Source organism: Dama dama, chromosome 13, assembly GCF_033118175.1.
Source record: "Dama dama isolate Ldn47 chromosome 13, ASM3311817v1, whole genome shotgun sequence".
In the NCBI taxonomy this organism is placed as follows: Eukaryota; Metazoa; Chordata; class Mammalia; order Artiodactyla; family Cervidae; genus Dama; species Dama dama.
The window spans coordinates 65,420,355-65,438,197 of record NC_083693.1 but is presented as its reverse complement, the minus strand read 5'-3'; the positions used below and the strand labels follow the sequence as shown (position 1 = coordinate 65,438,197).

The 17,843-nt window shown below is 39.4% G+C and overlaps 1 protein-coding gene across 2 annotated transcripts in view; it reads right to left on the bottom strand.

Moving 5' to 3' along the window:
- UNC79 (unc-79 homolog, NALCN channel complex subunit) overlaps positions 1–17,843 on the bottom strand; it is a 212,596-nt gene that overhangs the window by 111,836 nt on the left and 82,917 nt on the right. For both annotated transcript variants that reach the window (XM_061159335.1, XM_061159336.1), the window contains exons 14-20: positions 17,393–17,516; positions 16,772–16,912; positions 14,070–14,291; positions 11,857–12,084; positions 7,739–7,880; positions 2,300–2,379; positions 2,067–2,215 (exon numbers count right to left, since the gene is read on the bottom strand). In XM_061159335.1, coding sequence (XP_061015318.1) covers positions 2,067–2,215; positions 2,300–2,379; positions 7,739–7,880; positions 11,857–12,084; positions 14,070–14,291; positions 16,772–16,912; positions 17,393–17,516 — 1,086 coding nt within the window. The remainder of the gene's footprint in view (positions 1–2,066; positions 2,216–2,299; positions 2,380–7,738; positions 7,881–11,856; positions 12,085–14,069; positions 14,292–16,771; positions 16,913–17,392; positions 17,517–17,843) is intronic.

Sequence of the window (17,843 nt, the reverse complement as noted above, 5' to 3'; positions counted from 1 at the left end):
GATCCCCTCGACATTTATCCTTTTCCTACAAATGCATCTCCTTTCAAAGGAAAAGGCATCCCTCCTCTTTCCCCTCACCCTTGTTCTTGATCACACGTGCCTGCCTTCCAGGAGTTGGCTCCACCAACTACTCCCTTTCCTCTACTCCTTTCTATGGACCATAAATGTTTCAAACTTCTTTATTCAAAAAACACTTGACATCCACTTCTTTTCCCCTGTAAGTATCTGATCGTTCCCTCCTCTTCAAACAAACTTTTCAGAAGGAAGTTCTGTATTATATCTTAACATTCCCAAAGCCTTTGCAAGCTCTTTGCATACCCTCAAATGTGGATGGTTCCCCGTGATCTCTTTTCTTCATGTTCTGTGCTGTGCTTAGTCACTCAGTCACATCTGACTCTTTGTGATCCCCACGAACTGTAGTCCACCAGGCTCCTCTGTCCATGGGGATTCTCCAGGCAAGAATACTGGAGTGGGTTGCCATGCCCTCCTCCAGGGGAACATCCCAACCCAGGGATCGAACCCAGATCTCCTGCATTGCAGGTGGATTCTTGACTGTCTGAGCCACCAGGGAAGCCCAAGAATGGCCTGTCCCTTCTCAAGGGGACCTTCCTGACCCAGAAGTCAAACCAGGGTCTCCTGCATCACAGGGAGATTCCTTACGAGCAGAGCTACCAGGGACGCCCCTTTTCTTCATACTCATGCTGTGAAAGTGCAACTCTGATCCTCTTCATTGTTTCAAAATCTTCCACAGATCTCCAAATACCACTAAGTAGGTAGTAGTAGTAGTGCATCACTCAGTCACGTCCAACTCTTTGCAACCCAATGCACTGTAGCCCCCCAGGCTCCTCGGTCCATGGGGATTCTCCAGGCAAGAACACTGGAGCGGGTTGCCATTCCCTTCTTCCCAACTCAGGGATTGAACTCAGTCTCCCACATTACAGGCAGATTCTTTACCACTTGAGCCACCGTGACATGTCTATATTATTATAATTAGATCAACAATCATAAACATTGGGCTTCCCTGGTGGATCAGTAGTAAAGAATCCACCTATCAATGCAGGAGACACAATGCAGGAAGATCCCCTGGAGAAGGAAATGGCAACCCACTGGAATATTCTTGCCCGGAAAATCCCATAGACAAAGAAGCCTGGCAGGCTACAGTTCATGGGGTTGCAAAAGAGTCAGACGTGACTTTAAACAACAACAAAGCCTCTATCTTCAAAGGCCTTTCACTCTTGCATCCCAACCTCCAGCCTCACTTTCCACTGTAAGTCACTTAAGTCGTGCCTGACTCTGTGCGACCCTCTGGACTATAGCCCTCCAGCTTCCTCTGCCCATGAGATTCTCTAGGCAGAAATACTGGAGTGGGCTGCCATTTCCTTCTCCAGGGGATCTTCTCGATCCAGGGATCCAGCCTGCATCTCCTGCACTGGCAGGTGGATTCTTTACCCCTGAGCCACCTGGGAAGCCAAGTTAACCTGAACCAAACTTTTGTTTTTTAGTTATCTCATTTGCTTACATACAAATGAGAATAAATTTTTTGACTTATTTCCAAGGACACTGTAACAGTTATTTTAAGGTTGTCAGGAAGAAAATCATTAGAAAATTTAGGACAATATTTTATTATTTTTCTCAAAATGTTTCAGCAATCTCTAAAAAATAACTTTTCTAACAATATTTGGAGAGATTTAGATGCTTACTAGCAGTTCTACTTCAAGTAAGATGTTGAGTCTTACTCAGCTGTACTTGGTTATCTATTAACTTATACCAATTGACATTTTTCTAGCATAGACTATATTCTTAAGTCATCTAACAATTAAAAGGCATAAAGTAATACTTATTTTGCCTTTTCTACTTCTATAGTATTTAGCAAATTACTATTGCTCATATTGGTATACTTAAAAAATTAAACTATATAAAAGAAATGAAAATAGTTCCTATAGGCAAATTAGTCTGTCCTGACTAAGGGAAATAACCCAATGATTTGGTAAGTCTTATTCTAACACTGATTTTCACAGATGAAATCTAAAATAGAAACAGACAAAAACACTATTAGAAAGACATACCTTGCAATCAACATATGATCCTGAATATAGGCTAAAAATTGAGGATGATCTTTTCTAGCAATGTACAAACACTCTCCATGTAGACAGAGGATCTTCAGGCAATTGAGCATGTTAAAAAGAATGTCTGGCTCTTCAAACTTCGCCATTTCCTATGCAAAGAATCACATGTTTACTGAGTTATTGCAAATGGCAATACTACCAAATAAAATATTCAAACATCTCAAAAACTATACCTGGAAAATGGTGTATATTAGTCTCAATGTTACTGGAAGCTGCTGGTAGCAAAATTTTCTTTCAGTATCATTCTTTATTGCTAGGAAGAAATAATTACACACAAGTTAGCACAAATCTTTTCCCCATCATTCATGAATTATCAAGACCATAAAATGAAGAGGAGTAAATATAGAAATAGAATATACTAAAAAGTATTCATGTAATGTGTTTCTTTGCTCTCCAAGTAAGCATATATACTTTTCATAATTCAAGTGCAGGAAAGCTAGATTTAGGATCCTCAGCTTCCAACTTCCACTGTGTATTCAGATATCTTTCATTCCCTGAAGCAACCCCAGCCCAGCCCTATGATCCTGTGGGCACCTAGTTCCGCTGATACCTGGAGGGGCCTAAGGCTTGGCTAGGTTTGCTTTCCTATTTGAAAGGGAGATAGTATAGTGTAAAAGTGTTAATTGTTCAATCATGTCCGATTCTTTGACCCTTTATGACCCCATGGACTGTAGCCCGCCAGGCTCCTCTGTCCATGGAATTTCCCAGGCAAGAATACTGGAGTGGATTGCCATTTCCTTCTCCAGGGAATCTTCCCAACCCAGGGATCAAACCCAGGTCTCCTGCATTGGAGGGAGATTCTTTACCACCGAGCCACCAGGAAATGCAGGTATTAAAGAGAGATGTGGGCTTCCCTGGTAGCTCAGATGGTAAAGAATCTGCTTGCAATGCAGGCAGGGTTTGATTCCTGGGTCAGGAAGATCCCCTGGAGAAGGAAATGGCTACCCATTCCAGTATTCTTCCTGGAGAATTTCATGGACAGAGGACCTGATGGGCTACAGTCCTTGGGGTCAGAAAGAGTCAGACATGACTGAGCGATTGAGCAACTAATACTTTTACTTTCTTTTTCTCTTTCAAAGAGACATATGCAAGTTGTATTAACACCTAAGGATTTACCCCAGGATTCACATGTTCACATTTTCACACATGCACAGGATTTGTTCTTGCAAAACAAGAAAGGATACTTTAAAAGGATACTTTTAAAGACTTAAGCATATTTAAGTCAGAACTATTCATGGTTTTATCTTCTTGTGAAGATCTCTAAAAAGACCTTTGCCTCTATAGTTGGGGGTGGGGGGGGCAGTGGCTTGAGGAAGGTAATATTGTAAATGAGGCATGCTAGAGAAAAGAATTCACAAGTTAATTCTCAAATATAGGAACTGGTATAAACTGTTTTCAAATCACTATTATATGTTTTGGCAATTCCTAGGATCAGAGACACTGGGAGTCAAACCATCTTTGTCTAACATAAAGGTTTTTTTAAATATTTTTAATGGAGGACATATCTGACTACTGTAAGAAATAGGTGCCAGGCCACAAAACAGGAAACAGGAAATACTCTAGAAAGAGGAGGAAACCACTAAACACATATATCAATAGTGTCTTTATAATCTCTAACAGAAGAGCTCAAGAACCCCGCCCAAAGACCCACAAAGCAGAAGCAGGACCAGATTCCCTGCTGCTGAGCAGGGAAGGCTGGTCTTGGAAAACAATTCCTCCCTGAGGAGACAAGTTATAACTGTGTCCTGCAAACAGCAGAGAGGAAGAGAGGAAAAATAGACCAGAAATCATGACCAGAGCCTGAAGTAGTGTTTGGGGGAGATGAACAGAGCAAATGTTTAGGTAAGTGTAGCTTACAAACAATTAAGCACAAGGGAACTGTAATTTATAAAAATCAATTGCTTAATTTTAACCATTGTTCAAATGGCAGTTAATTGATTTGTGCGCTATGTTGGGTTAAAAAAAAAAATCTATTTACAGAGAAAGAGTACAGGTTATTAGATCATAAGTGAAATCCATCAACCTGCCTGACTTCAGACTGTACTACAAAGCTACAGTCATCAAGATAGTACTGGCACAAAGACAGAAATATGGATCAATGGAACAGAATAGAAAGCACAGAGATAAATCCACACCTATGGACACCTTATCTTTGACAAAGGAGGCAAAAATATACAATGAAGAAAAGACAATGTCTTTAGCAAGTGGTACTGGGAAAACTGGTCAACCACCTGTAAAAGAATGAAATTAGAACACTTTCTAACACCATACACAAAAATAAACTCAAAATGGATTAAAGATCTAAATGTAAGACCAGAAACTATTAAACTCTTAGAAGAAAACATAGGCAGAATACTCTCTGACATAAATCATAGCAAGATCCTCTATGACTTACCTCCCAGAGTAATGGAAATACAAACAAAAATAAACAAATGGGACCTAATTAAACTTAAAAGCTTTTGCACAACAAAGGAAACTATAAGCAAGGTGAAAAGGCAGCCTTCAGAATGAGAGAAAATAATAGCAAATGAAGCAATTGACAAAGAATTAATCTCCAAAATATACAAGCAGCTCCTGTAGCTCAATTCCAGAAAAATAAACAACCCAATCAAAAAATGGGCCAAAGAACTAAACAGACATTTCTCCAAATAAGACATACAGATGGCTAACAAACACATGAAAAGATGCTCAACATCATTCATTATCAGAGAAATGCAAATCAAAACCACAATGAAGTACCATCTCATGCTGGTCAGAATGGCTGCCATCACAAAGTCTACAAACAATAAATGCTGGAGAGGGTATGGAGAAAAGGGAACCTTCTTACACTGTTGGTGGGAATGCAAACTAGAATAGCCACTATGGAGAACAGTGTGGAAATTCCTTAAAAAACTGGAAATAGAAATAGAACTGCCATACTACCCAGGAATCCCACTGCTGGACATATACAACGAGAAAACCAGAATTGAAAGAGACACATGTACTCCAAAGTTCATCGCAGCGCTGTTTACAACAGTTAGGACATGGAAGCAACCTAGATGTCCATCGGCGGACAAATGGATAAGGAAGTTTTGGTACATATACACAATGGAATATTACTCAGCTATTAAAAAAAAGAACACATTTGAGTCAGTTCTAATGAGGTGGATGAAACCAGAGCCTATTATACAGAGCGAAATAAGTCAGAAAGAGAAACACCAATACAGTATATTAATGCACATATATGGAATTTAGAAAGATGGTAACGACAACCCTATAGCAACACAGCAGAAGAGATACAGATGTAAAGAACAGAATTTTAGCCTACGTGGAAGAAGGCAAGGGTGGGAAGATATGAGAGAATAGCATTGAAACATGAATATTACCATATGTAAAACAGATGACCAGTACAAGTTTGATGCACCCAAAGCTGGTGCTCTGGGACACCCAGAGGGATGGGGTGGGGAGGGAGGCAGGAGGGGGGCTCAGGATGGTGGGACATGTGAATACCCATGGCTGATTCATGTCAATGTATGGCAAAAACCACCACAATATTGTAAAGTAATTACCCTCCAATTAAAATAAATTAATTAACTTTTTAAAAAAGACTAAATCCACCATGTGGCTTTCAGAGAAAAAAAAAATAATAAGTGAAATCCATGCTTTCCTTAGGCATTAATTCCTGATAGAAACATGGCCTTGGACCTCAGCCTTGGCAAATAATTAGTAAATCTAAGTAAACCCAGAGAGGTGGGTTCTAGTCTCATCCCTGCCACTAACTAGTTGCACAGTATTTGGGTTTCCAATTTCCAGTCTCCCAGCCCAGGTATACCCAGGATCAAGGGTGAGCAGGTGGAGCTCATATCACTGTGTTTGTGCTTCAACTCCTCAAATGACCCTGATGCTCCACTACATTTTGGAATCATGTTAAGCATAAAGTATAAATCAGGAGTGAATAATACAAGCTACATGACCACAAGCAAGATGCTCAACCATCCTGGATGTACTTTCCTCATCCACAAAGTGGGAAGGCTGACCTAGATCGGCAGGTTTCGAATCTCTTTCCATGAAATCCTTTGTTGAAAGAGAATCTTACTTAGAACTCCAATATATGAAATAGCACAAGATAGAGCACCCTGGTTGAAGCAGGGTGGGGAGCCTGGGTCTTCTCATCCTTTGCCCATATCTTCTCACCAACGGCCACCCCAATTAAGGATGGTCAAAAGAAAACACAGAGATTTACAACCTCTAGTACACGCTGAGAACCAATGACGTAGGTGATCTCAGGTGTCCCCTCTTCTAAGTGTCAATGGTTCTAAATAGTGTGAGTCAACATTTTGTTTGTGTGTGTGTGTGCCAGTCGTGTCTGACTCTTTGCAACCCCATGGACTACAGCCTGCCAGGCTCCTCTGTTCATGGGATTCTCCAAGCAAGAATACTGGGGTGGGTTACCATTTCCCCCTCCAGGGGATCTTTCCGACCCAGGGATCAAGCCCACGTCTCATGCATTGGCAGGCAGATTCTCCACCACTTTAGCCACCCGGGAAGTCAATATATTCACCCTCAACTAACTATTTATACAATTCATGCTGAAGCAGTGAGTTCCAACCAAGCACTTTGTACTAATTGTACTAACAATGTAGTTACCCTGATCTGATCAGATGTCCCATGAGCTGAAAAGGAGCCCCACAAAACAGTCATTTAATAATGTTTGCTGTTCACTGAAGGGGTGATGGAAAGCCCGTACTTCCCAAACTTTGGTTCTGGGGAACCGGTCGCTTAGGGGCCAGCTATACCTTCAGTTCAGGATTGTGGAAGCAGGAAGATACAAATTCAGAGAGTGCCACAGTGCAGATCCAGAAACCAGGCTTTGCCAGAAGCATGTGAGGTCACACCCTAAATTCCTGAAACCCCTTCAGAGTTTGACGAGCTGGAGATGATTTCAAGGGGGCCTGTTCCTACCATCTTGCTGCTCCCAATTAGCCTACACAGAGCCTATAAGCAAACTAGAAGGAGGGCTTCCCTCCTCCCAGCTGTGAGCAGAGCCAGCCAAGTAGCTTCAGAGTATGACTTGGACAGCTGCTCACGGTGAGCCCATGCAAGGTCCCAGCCAGAGCCCTGGGGCGCAGCTTTGCCACCTCTCTCCAAAAGCACTGTGCTTTGGCCAAATGACCTGAGTAACTCTCAAGAGTGCTGGCACCCTCCACTTGGCTGTTGCCCAGTCGCTCAGGCGTGTCTGACTCTTTGTGACCCCATGGACTGTAGCACGCCAGGCTTCCCTGTTCTTCACTATCTCCCAGAGTCTGGCCCTTCAACCTTAGGTCACAGCTACTTCTCCGTAGAGAACACGATTCACTGAACACGACTCAATGTGGAGATGCTGCCTTCACTGACAGGGTGGGTTTTTGTCGCTCACAAGCTCCTATTACCAGAAACATGCTCAGGGACTTCTGGTCTACTAGAAGCACACCCTGGATCTGTTCACTTCATAATGTTGAGAGAAATGGTTCATGTGCCATGTACCAGTCTGAACTTGCCCAAGTCTAGAGTAGTCTAAGCAACCCAGGTCCTGAAAGTTAGTGCAGATGGAGTGGGATGTGCCCATCACTCCCAATAAGCCACAGTCCACCTACCAGCATGTTCCATGGGCTCGGTGCGGTTGCCAGGGTTCTCCTCATGCTTGTTCGCTGGATTCTCCTCCTCCTCACCTTCAGGGCCTATGATAAACTCTGGTCTGGAAGAAAGGAGGCTATCTTCAAGGCTGTCTGTGGGCTCCTGAAACAAACATGACAAGCAGCCGGATGAGCAGCCCTTTGGGGATGTGAAGTCCCTCTTAGTTCAACAAAGAGAGGGGAGCACCTGCTGGTCCCAGGCCCTGTGCTGAACCCCGGGAAAGCAAAGGCACTGCCTCCATAATGGTTATTGGCATAATGGTTAAAGGGCATTTAGATCAGCTGTTTTCTGAAACATTTTCATTAGCTTAAAATAAATATGGAAAAAAATCTTTAAAACATTGTTAAACTTCCTAGGCTCGCTTTCTCACCTCTGCTTTAATTCCTGTGATTGTCTCAATCACCTAGTAATTCCAACCCATGCTCATTTTGCTCAGTAACAGTACTTAATTAGCAGAGAATAATAAGGGGTTCATGTCAATATGTGTGTGTGCTCAGTGGTGTCTGACTCTCTGTGACCCCATGGACTATAGCCTGCCAGGCTCCTCTCTCTGTCCATGGGATTTCCCAGGCAAGAATACTGGAATGGGTTGCCATTTCCTACTCCAGGGGATCTTCTCAATTCAGGGGTTGAACCTGCATTTCTTGTGTCTCCTGAATTGACAGAAGAATTCTTTACCACTGCACCACCTGGGAAGCCCTTACATCAATATATTGGGATACAAATACTGGTGGCTGGGGGAAGTCAAATTTTTCGGAGCAAGAAATTTCTATAATATGCGAGTTAAAGAGAGCTAGGTATGGCAACCCAAGTGTTCATTAACAGATGAACAGATAGACAAAATGTAGCAAATATATACAATGGAATATTATTCACTCTTATAAAGGAAGGAAATTCTGATACATGATACAATATGAATGGACCTTGAGGACATTATGCCAGGCTTCCCAGATGGCACTAGTGGTAAAGAATCCACCTGCCAATGGATTTGATCCGTAGACACGGGTTTGATCCATAAGTGGAGAAGATCCCTTAGAGCAGGAAATGCCAACCCACTCCAGTATTCTGGCCTGGGAAATCCCATGGATAGAGGAGCCTGGCAGGCTACAGTCCATGGGATCACAGAGAGTTGGATGCAACCAAGCATTTGAGCACGAAGACATTATGCTAAGTGAAATAAGCTGGTCATAAAAGAACAAATATTGTATGATTTCACTTATATGAGGTATCTATAGGAGTCAAAGTCATAGAAACAGAAAGTGAAATGGTATTCTCCAGAGTTAAGAGGAGGGAGAAATGAGCATTATTGTTTGATGGGTATAGAGTTCCCATTTTGCAAGATGAAAATATTCTAAAGATTGGTTATACAACAATGTGAATATACTTAACGCCACATCTGCACATCTATATACAGATACATGGCAAGCTGAAAAGTGAGTAGAAGAGATTTAAAAAGGAAGAGAGAGAGAGTACATGCTAGGAAGAGAGAGAGTACATGCTAGGTATGGCCACTGTTTAAAATATCAATCTCTAGTTATCCTCCTATTCCAGTTTTATTCTTTCTTTGAAGTTCCACCTTCAAATATCCTCTTTTAAAGTTATCCTGTTTTAGGAGAAAGGTTGGGGTGGGGGGAGTTTGGGATTAATATATACATATCACTATATACAAAATAGATCATCAATAAGGACCGACTGTAACAGCACAGAGAACTCTACTCAATATTCTATAACAACCTGTATGGGAAAAGAATCTGAAAAAGAATGGCTATATGTATATGCATAATTTAATCACTTTGCTGTACACTTGAAACTTGAAACAATGCTGTAAATCAACTATACTCAAATATAAAATAAAACTTAAAACTTTTAAAAAATAAATAAAATTTAAAATATCCTCTTTATTTAACACTTTAACCAGTAAAAATTTGGAGAATTACTTGATTGCAAGCTCAAAGCAAGAAGGTAAAGATGATTGATGGGATACACAAAGGGATACTGATGAGATACAAAAGAAAAAAAAAATCAGAGCTAAAACGGTGTCTGGGAGGGTTCTGAAGAATATCCTTGCCAGCTTCAGTTTTGATGAGCCTGGCCCTGTTCCTAGGTCACCCATAAACAAGATGTTAAGTCAAATTACAAACTGAGTTCCATAAAATTTGACGTGATGCATATTGACTCTTCTGCATATACCCAGTAACTCACCTGTCAGTCTCTGTAAATGGCAATATCATCAGTTCCCAGACCACAAAACATGGATTTGTCCTCAATTTTCCCATCTCTAGACACTAACTAGGGACTTCCCTGGCAGTCCAGTGGTCAAGACTCTGCACTTTCACTGTGGTGTGCACAGGCTCAATCCCTAGTCAGGGAACTAAATCCTACATGCTGCACAACACAGCCAAAACAAAACAACACAAAACAAAACAAAACCACTAACCAAACCCCAAGTGCTGTCAATTCTCCTCATCACCACCATCGCTGCCTTAGTTCAGGCTGCCCTGCTTCTTCCCTGGGTGACCAATTAACCTTCTGACTAGGTTCCTATTCCGGGTATCCAAATCCTCTTATCTCTCTCCTCCACTGGCAGAATTTCTCAAGTTCATCAAATGATAGCAGCACACTGATTAAAACTCTTCAGGATTCCGCCATTGTCACCGAGATAAAATCCATACTTCTTCGTCTAGCAGACAGAGCCTTTAATAAATGTGATTATAAAATGGACCCTACCTTTCTCTCCTTTGTTATCTTTCTGCGCTACCAACAACGACCTACACAGTTTCCCGAGTAAATCATCATCCTCTTTCCTCTGTAACATTTGAGCAGAGAACTTCCTAGGTCTCAAAGTCTTTCTTTCCTATCACCTTCATTTCATTAAGTCCACTCTTCCTTCATAGAGGCGCTCAGAAGCCATCTCCTCTGGGAAGACCTTGTCCACCGCTAACACACGTCTAACCTGGACTCGTCCCTTTTCTGTTCTCTCATAGCTACCTCATTCATCTCTCTCTCATTATGCTCATCATTCTGTCTTATGGTGTTTCACTTACGTAAACATCTTCCTGACTAGACGTTAAGTTAGATGATGTTCTCAAACCATCTACTACTGTGACTGTTGTAATAGATGTAAACTGTATTCCCAATGAGTTTACAGGACCGTATCACAGGAATAGTACACTGTGACAAGTAAGACTAATGAGCTACATGGGCTGAAAGGTATCTAAAAACTGAAGAAACACTTTACTGCATGTATACTAGACCTCAAAAGATTTTTTTTTTAAGAAGTCACTTTCTACTTAGACAAACACTAGCGGAAGAAAAAGAGAAGATGTGGAACACTGGCTCGAATGATTCAGGTTCATCCACCTGTGATGGTATGAGGGTGGTGATGTGTGTATTTAAGATGGTAAATAGCCCAAACAGGGAATAACTAATATATGAAGTAGCTAATTTATGGCATATATTAGTATTCCCTACTTAAACAATTTTCTTAAAAAGCAGAAGATGAAATGAAAGCTTTATTGGTTGTTGATAGAGTCAATGAGTTTTACACACTGAGGCTACTCAGGAATTTTCATGTCTACATCCAACCTACCTACTCAATATTTTATGTGTATATTTTGTAGTATTCGCTGCTATCTAAACTTTGTAACAAAACATTGTGATAAAATTATTTCAAGAATACCAGTAAAATTCATTTTGCTATACAGTAGAAACTAACACAACATTGTAAAGCAACTCTAGTCCAATAAAAATTAATTCAAAATATTAAATTGTTGACAGGATGAAAAAAAAGAATACCAGTACTGTGTTGTATTTATGAAAACTGTATGAATAAATATGTTGCAACCATAACTCAAGATTCAAGAATTCTATCTCAAGATTTCTGTGTAAGATAGCTCCATCTCATATCTATTACCAGGAGCCTGAGCTGGTGAAAGGAACAGGGAAACTTTATTTTAACACAATTGCACATGTTACCCGGCATGAAGCACAAGGTAATACTGGAGAAGACTCATTCCACCATCTACGGCAGTCTTGACTACTATTATTCGTGCATCATCTCATTTCTTCAAGTGCTTACCACCAGTCGGCTTTCTTCTTTGGGAGCCAGTCTCTCCAGGAGTTCACAAGCAAGCTGATAGCAGAGAATACTAGATTGACATAAGTTACACTCAATTGCTTTTTCTTCCTTCTGGCAGGTGTGGGAACCCCCCCAGGGGGCTTGGAAGACATTGTTTATAATGGAAATAATGTCCTTTGATAAGCTGTGCTCAAAACCCATTGTGATCCCATCATCTTGCAACTCCATCTGAAAGATATCAAAAAAAGGCCAAAAAAAAAAAAAAAGAAGGAGGAGTTTGATCCTTTTGTTCAATACTCTATTGGCACTCTAATTGGGGATAGTTTTCACTAACTGATGACAATATTAAATTATTTAAAGATAATACAGCTTGCAGACCATGAATATAACATTGCTTTCCATGGACTCTTCCAAAAAGAATATATACATAATACATAATATATACATAATAATGGAAATTATGTTTAAATTCATGTAAGACATTTAAAAGAGGGTTCTCTGTTAAACCCATCACTTTGTGAGATGTTAAACGTTTAAATAATGCTGCTCCTCACCCAATGTCCAGATCTTGGTTTCTAAATACCTTTATCTACTAAAGGAACCAGAACTCCTGGAGAAATGGCTGATTCCAGGAAAAATGTAAAATAAGCTTGGAACATTTTAACATGCAAGACATTAAGGAAGTGTTCACAGAATGATGGGTGTATGTCAAAAGAACACAGAAGCCAATTTGAAGGGCCTCCCATTGGCCAAATATGAGTCTCAAAATAAATAATTACAGTAGTGGATTTTAGCTCACCAAACAAAATAAGAATCCATGAGTATATTTGGGTATAAGCAGATTAAACAAATAAATATCAATATATAAATAGGAGAGAGGGGGAACCTGCTCCTTCAGTAGAATTCCAGGTAATAAATTAGAAGAAGTGATGGAATTGGAAAATTATCATTTGGTAACCATCATAATAAAAGTTGATTCAGAAATAAATCATCCATGGATGGTAAAACTAGGTGAAAGCCTGATGAGAAATGGGAAATCAGTCTTAAAGTAGCTCTCTATAAGTTAGTTACTAATTACAAAGGGGTGAGTAGTGACTTTGTAGTAGAGAAATCTGGCAGAAATCACTTTAACCAAGTAATCACCAACTGAAATGGGACATTATCATGTCATGTGCCTCCTGATATCAGACACTGAAAACAACGTAATATCAAATCTGTAGTATGACTGACAAAAGTGCTAAACCCAAATTGATTCATAAGGAAACATCATACTCATATTGAGAAATATTCTACAAAATAACTGGACTGAACTCTTCAGAAATGTTAAGAATATGACAGATAAAGGCTGAAGAACTGTCCTGAAATAAAGAAGACTAAAGGAAAAATCATTGCAATGAATGATGCTAGATTAAGTCCTCAATCAAAAATCACTTTTTTTTGCTATAAAGATGATATGATTATTATATCGATTTTAATGAATAATTTCTGTAAACTTGATAATAGGTAATAGTATTATAACAATATTAATTTCCTGATTTTGACAACTGTATATAGTTCTGTAAAAAAATGCCATTTTTTAGAAAATACACTCTAAAAGATTTAAGGATAAAAGGATATCCTGTGTGCAACTTACTTTCAAATGGTTCATTAAAAAATTCTATAATTAACACAAACATATATAGACTAAGAGAGAGAGAAGAGAAATAAATGTGATCAATGTTAACGTTCAGAGAAGTTGGGGGGAAAGTACTTGGGAATTTTTTGTACTATTCTTTCAACTTTTCTGCAAGTCTCAAATTATTTCAAAATAAAAAATTAAGAAGAAATGTTCCATGACCAAAGCCTTTTATAAACTTCCCTGTTAAAATTAGCTTCAAAAATCAATTCATATTAAAATCAGCCCATCACTAGAGTTATACCTTGCTCTTCCCCAAAATAGAATTATTCAGTTTGTTCACCAAGTTTTTTCAACAGAATTGATTCTAACAATGCTAAAATTCATATCCACTCTCATATGTCAACATCATTGCAGATATTCATACAAGTATTTTTCAGGCTGTTTAGAAAATCCCTATAGAAGTTTGTGAAATGTCCTGAGTAATACTGCATCATTTCAGTAAATGTGAAGATGCCCAACACAAAGAAAGAATCACTGTTCAGTGCTTCCCCTCATTCTTCACCTCTAAACTAAAGGAAGTTCATGCTTCAGCTACCTGCTTCAGGAGAAGATCAAACATGAGGATGAAACAATTTAGATTCATTTCATCATCTTCACAATCAAAGTCAATAGTCCTTCCTCCTTGGTGTCCAAAATTCTTGAAAGGACTACGAAATGGACTACGCATAGGACTCCGAAATGGACTCTGAAAAGGACTATGAAATGGACTCAGCATATTGTGCTGAACTCGTCGACCAGGATCAGAGGCAACACTCACCTAGAAAAAAGAAAATTAACACATATAAGTGAACTTATAGAAGCTCAAATGGCTATACAAAATACTTGAGGATGCTGTGGAAGGTACTTCCAGCTGTCACACTGATTTCCTCCCCTAGCCAATGGAATTACTACCTCCAAATCCTATGCATCTTCTCAAAACATAAAAATAAGAAAGAAAATCATCCAAACTTTCTAACTGTCAGGTGAATGACACATCATCACCCTGAAGAAAGAAGGCAGCCTCTTTGCCATTATATTTTTCATCCCACCAACATTTCCAACTAAACTAAATTGTCTGCATCTATCTAAAACCATAACCTGAACAATGACAACTTCCAGAAGTAAAGCATTGCAAATCACTTTTAGAATCATTAGCACAGAATCTCATATTGACTGGTAAAAGAAGAATGGTCTCTGACAATAATAATTATTACACTATCATGAGACAACAATACATCAAGCCTATTGTAGCAGTTATTTTCCATTTGCAAATGAACTCTTCCCCCACAAAAGGTCCTCACTGCCCTTCTCTGTCCTGGTCTATGCCCAAGGATGCCAAGAACTGAGTCTCTTCTGGCCCTATTGCTGGATCGCTTCCAGTTGGGCTCAGTCAATGAGAGGCACCAGCAGAAGACCTGAAGTTGGCAGAGAGAGAGGCAGGAGTTATTTCTCCACCGCCTGCCTCCTTTGATGCTACATTTCTGCAGTATCTCCATCCTCTCCAGTTCCTCTAGCCAGCCTTACCCTATAACTTCAGCTGCCAAAAGGCCCAGGAACACTTTCCCTTGTTCCTTCAACCATAGGCATATAAAGGCTTCCTAGTGAACTACTGCTGGCCTCTGGGTGTCTCACCGGCCCCCTTAACCTTTCCCATAACTCTATAGGCCAAGTATCCATTAAAGACTCTTCACTGAACGTCTGGGATAAATCCCGCAGCAGGACCCTGACTGACATACCTGTACATCATTCTCAAGTCATATTTTCTCTCTTTAAAATCTCTCTAATAATCAGAAAGCTCTTTGAACACCATATTTAAAGTAAAAAAGAAAAATATCCCATTAAGAATCAGAATACCTGGATCATGATAGTGTTATCTATGGCAAATCACTTCAGTTCACTGAACCTCAGGTTAAGTAGTTGTCAAATGAGGATAATGAGTTCTTTCCAACGGCCTCACACAGTCCTCACACATCTTCACATGTGATGTCATCACATGTGAATACACTACACAGTATAAAGTGCTAATCATGTACTGTAATATTAAAGGTTACCAAAGAAAGAAATAAAATATAAATATTGGACAGCTGGTTCCTATGAGGCACATGAGAAAAGAAGTAATTTTTTTTAAAAAGGCATTTTAAAAGCATTAATCCTATGAGTATGATGGTATTATAAAATATCATTAATTCTTGCCTGGAGAATCCCATGGACAGAGGAATCTGATAGGCTACAGCCCAATAGGGTCACAAAGAGTTAGATCCAGCTCAAGCAACTTGGCACACATGCACATAAATGTCACATATGGATTAAATTCTCTGAATGGCTCTTGTGAGCATCATGAGTTTTCTTGATCATTGACTATTAGAGGCTAAAACAGTTTTTTAGAAATAAAAGCAAATTTAAATTTTTTAAAAATTGTAAAAGTTTTTAAAAAGCACTAAATACAATCTATGATCCCATGATTTTGTTATGTTCTCTAATCCCCAGATAGCAGGTAGAATGACTGGAGGGTTGTGGTATACAGCAGGGAAGATCTTTTGGAGAGGCTAGACAGAACTAGAGGACCAGAACAGTCCTCACCCACCACCAGTTGATAGTTAGCCTCTCCAAAGCTGATCATGGTCTGGGGATGTCAGCACAAGAGCAGAAATTTTATCAGGTCCTCCATAGAAAAGTTATTATAAACACCCAACAGCTTCCATATGCTTTAGATCAGACTGTACTGACTTCTGTCATCCTCAAAGGCACAAAGGGATCGATAAGATGGGCTTAGTTAGTTCACAGTGACAGTATCACTCAGTCACCACTATAGCTGATCATTTTTTCCCAAAACACAGTAGAAAAAAACATACAAACAACAATATCCAAACTCCTCATTCCCAAAGTAAAGCACTGATCTGCCCAGTACCTGGTAAAGAATTATTCTTCACCAGAAAACCAAAAAAAAAAAAAAGGCATAGTACCCCCACAAGCTACTGTTTTGGTTTATCAAGGGGAGAGATAGCTAACAGAGATGTGTAGGAGAAAAACTCAAAGGAATATGAAAACTCAATAACTGATTATAGAATATATCAAATATATCTTAGATCGATGTTTTCTATTATTCAGTGTGCTTAAAAGGTTAATAGAGTGAGTGGGATAGGATAAAAAGGCATTTCCAAAGCAGTTTACGATGATGCCACTTTAAGGCCCACTATAATTGACAAGAGTTTTCAAAATCTTTACAAGTAAGACAAAGACAATTATGGCAATAATTACCCTTCGAGCTGCAAGGTTCCCTGCCAGTTCACTGACTCTTGATTTTCTTTGATTTGCCAGTTCTTTGACAGAATTAACTCCATCAGAAAACATACTGATTAATAGCTGAAGTGGAACCATGATGTCTAACTCCGATAATACCTGGGGGGAAAAAGGCATATGTCCCCCCAAGACATAAACTTTAAAACTCAAAAAAACTACATTTAACATTTTCCTAAAGTGACCTATTGAACGTAAGGACATTAGCCTCACATATTCTATCTGCAGTTGTCCTCAATTTTATTCTATCTGCAGTTGTCCTCAATTTTTCATACTAAAAAATTCAAAGCTATCATTGAATATTCCCACGCCTCCACCCTCCACATTGGATAAATTGCCATGTTCTTTTTAATAAAACTTCTAATAAAGTATCTCCTGACTGTCCCCTTCTTTCCATGTCACTCTTGTTGCCTTGGTTCATTGCTTTTCTCCTGAACTAGTATAATCTGCAAGCAATCTGCAATTAACAAACATACAGATTTACCGATTCTTTGCAATAACTCCCTGCTGATCTACCTGAGGGGCTAAAGTTCATAAGCTAAAAGCTATTGCCCAAAATGATCAAAAGTATCATTCACTTACATGAAGCCACAGTAAAGCTTGTTCCTGCACAGAGGAAGGATATCCTGTGAACCGACAACTAATAAAGCCAAACATCTCTTCCATCGAAAAAGGTAGAGGGCAAAGCTCAATGTCAAACATTTTGCTGGAAAGCAGAGCAACAAAGGTAAATGACCAATGGGCATATATTAGGGTTTACTGTTGTCTTCCCAACTATATCTTATTTGGGGAACCAAACATTTTAGATTAACCTGAGTTCTGAACTGTTATTAGCATGTTTCATTTTACTGTAATAGCTTATGTCCGTAGAATAGATATAAATAATTTCTATGGTTGTTAATAACATTAGTGTTCGTATTTATATTGGGTTTAATAGAAGGCATTGCATTTTCTAAGAAACTAGAGTTGCTCCTCAGCATCTTAAAACAGTGTCCCTTTGTACTTTTCCAACTTTATCCAAATCATAATTGTA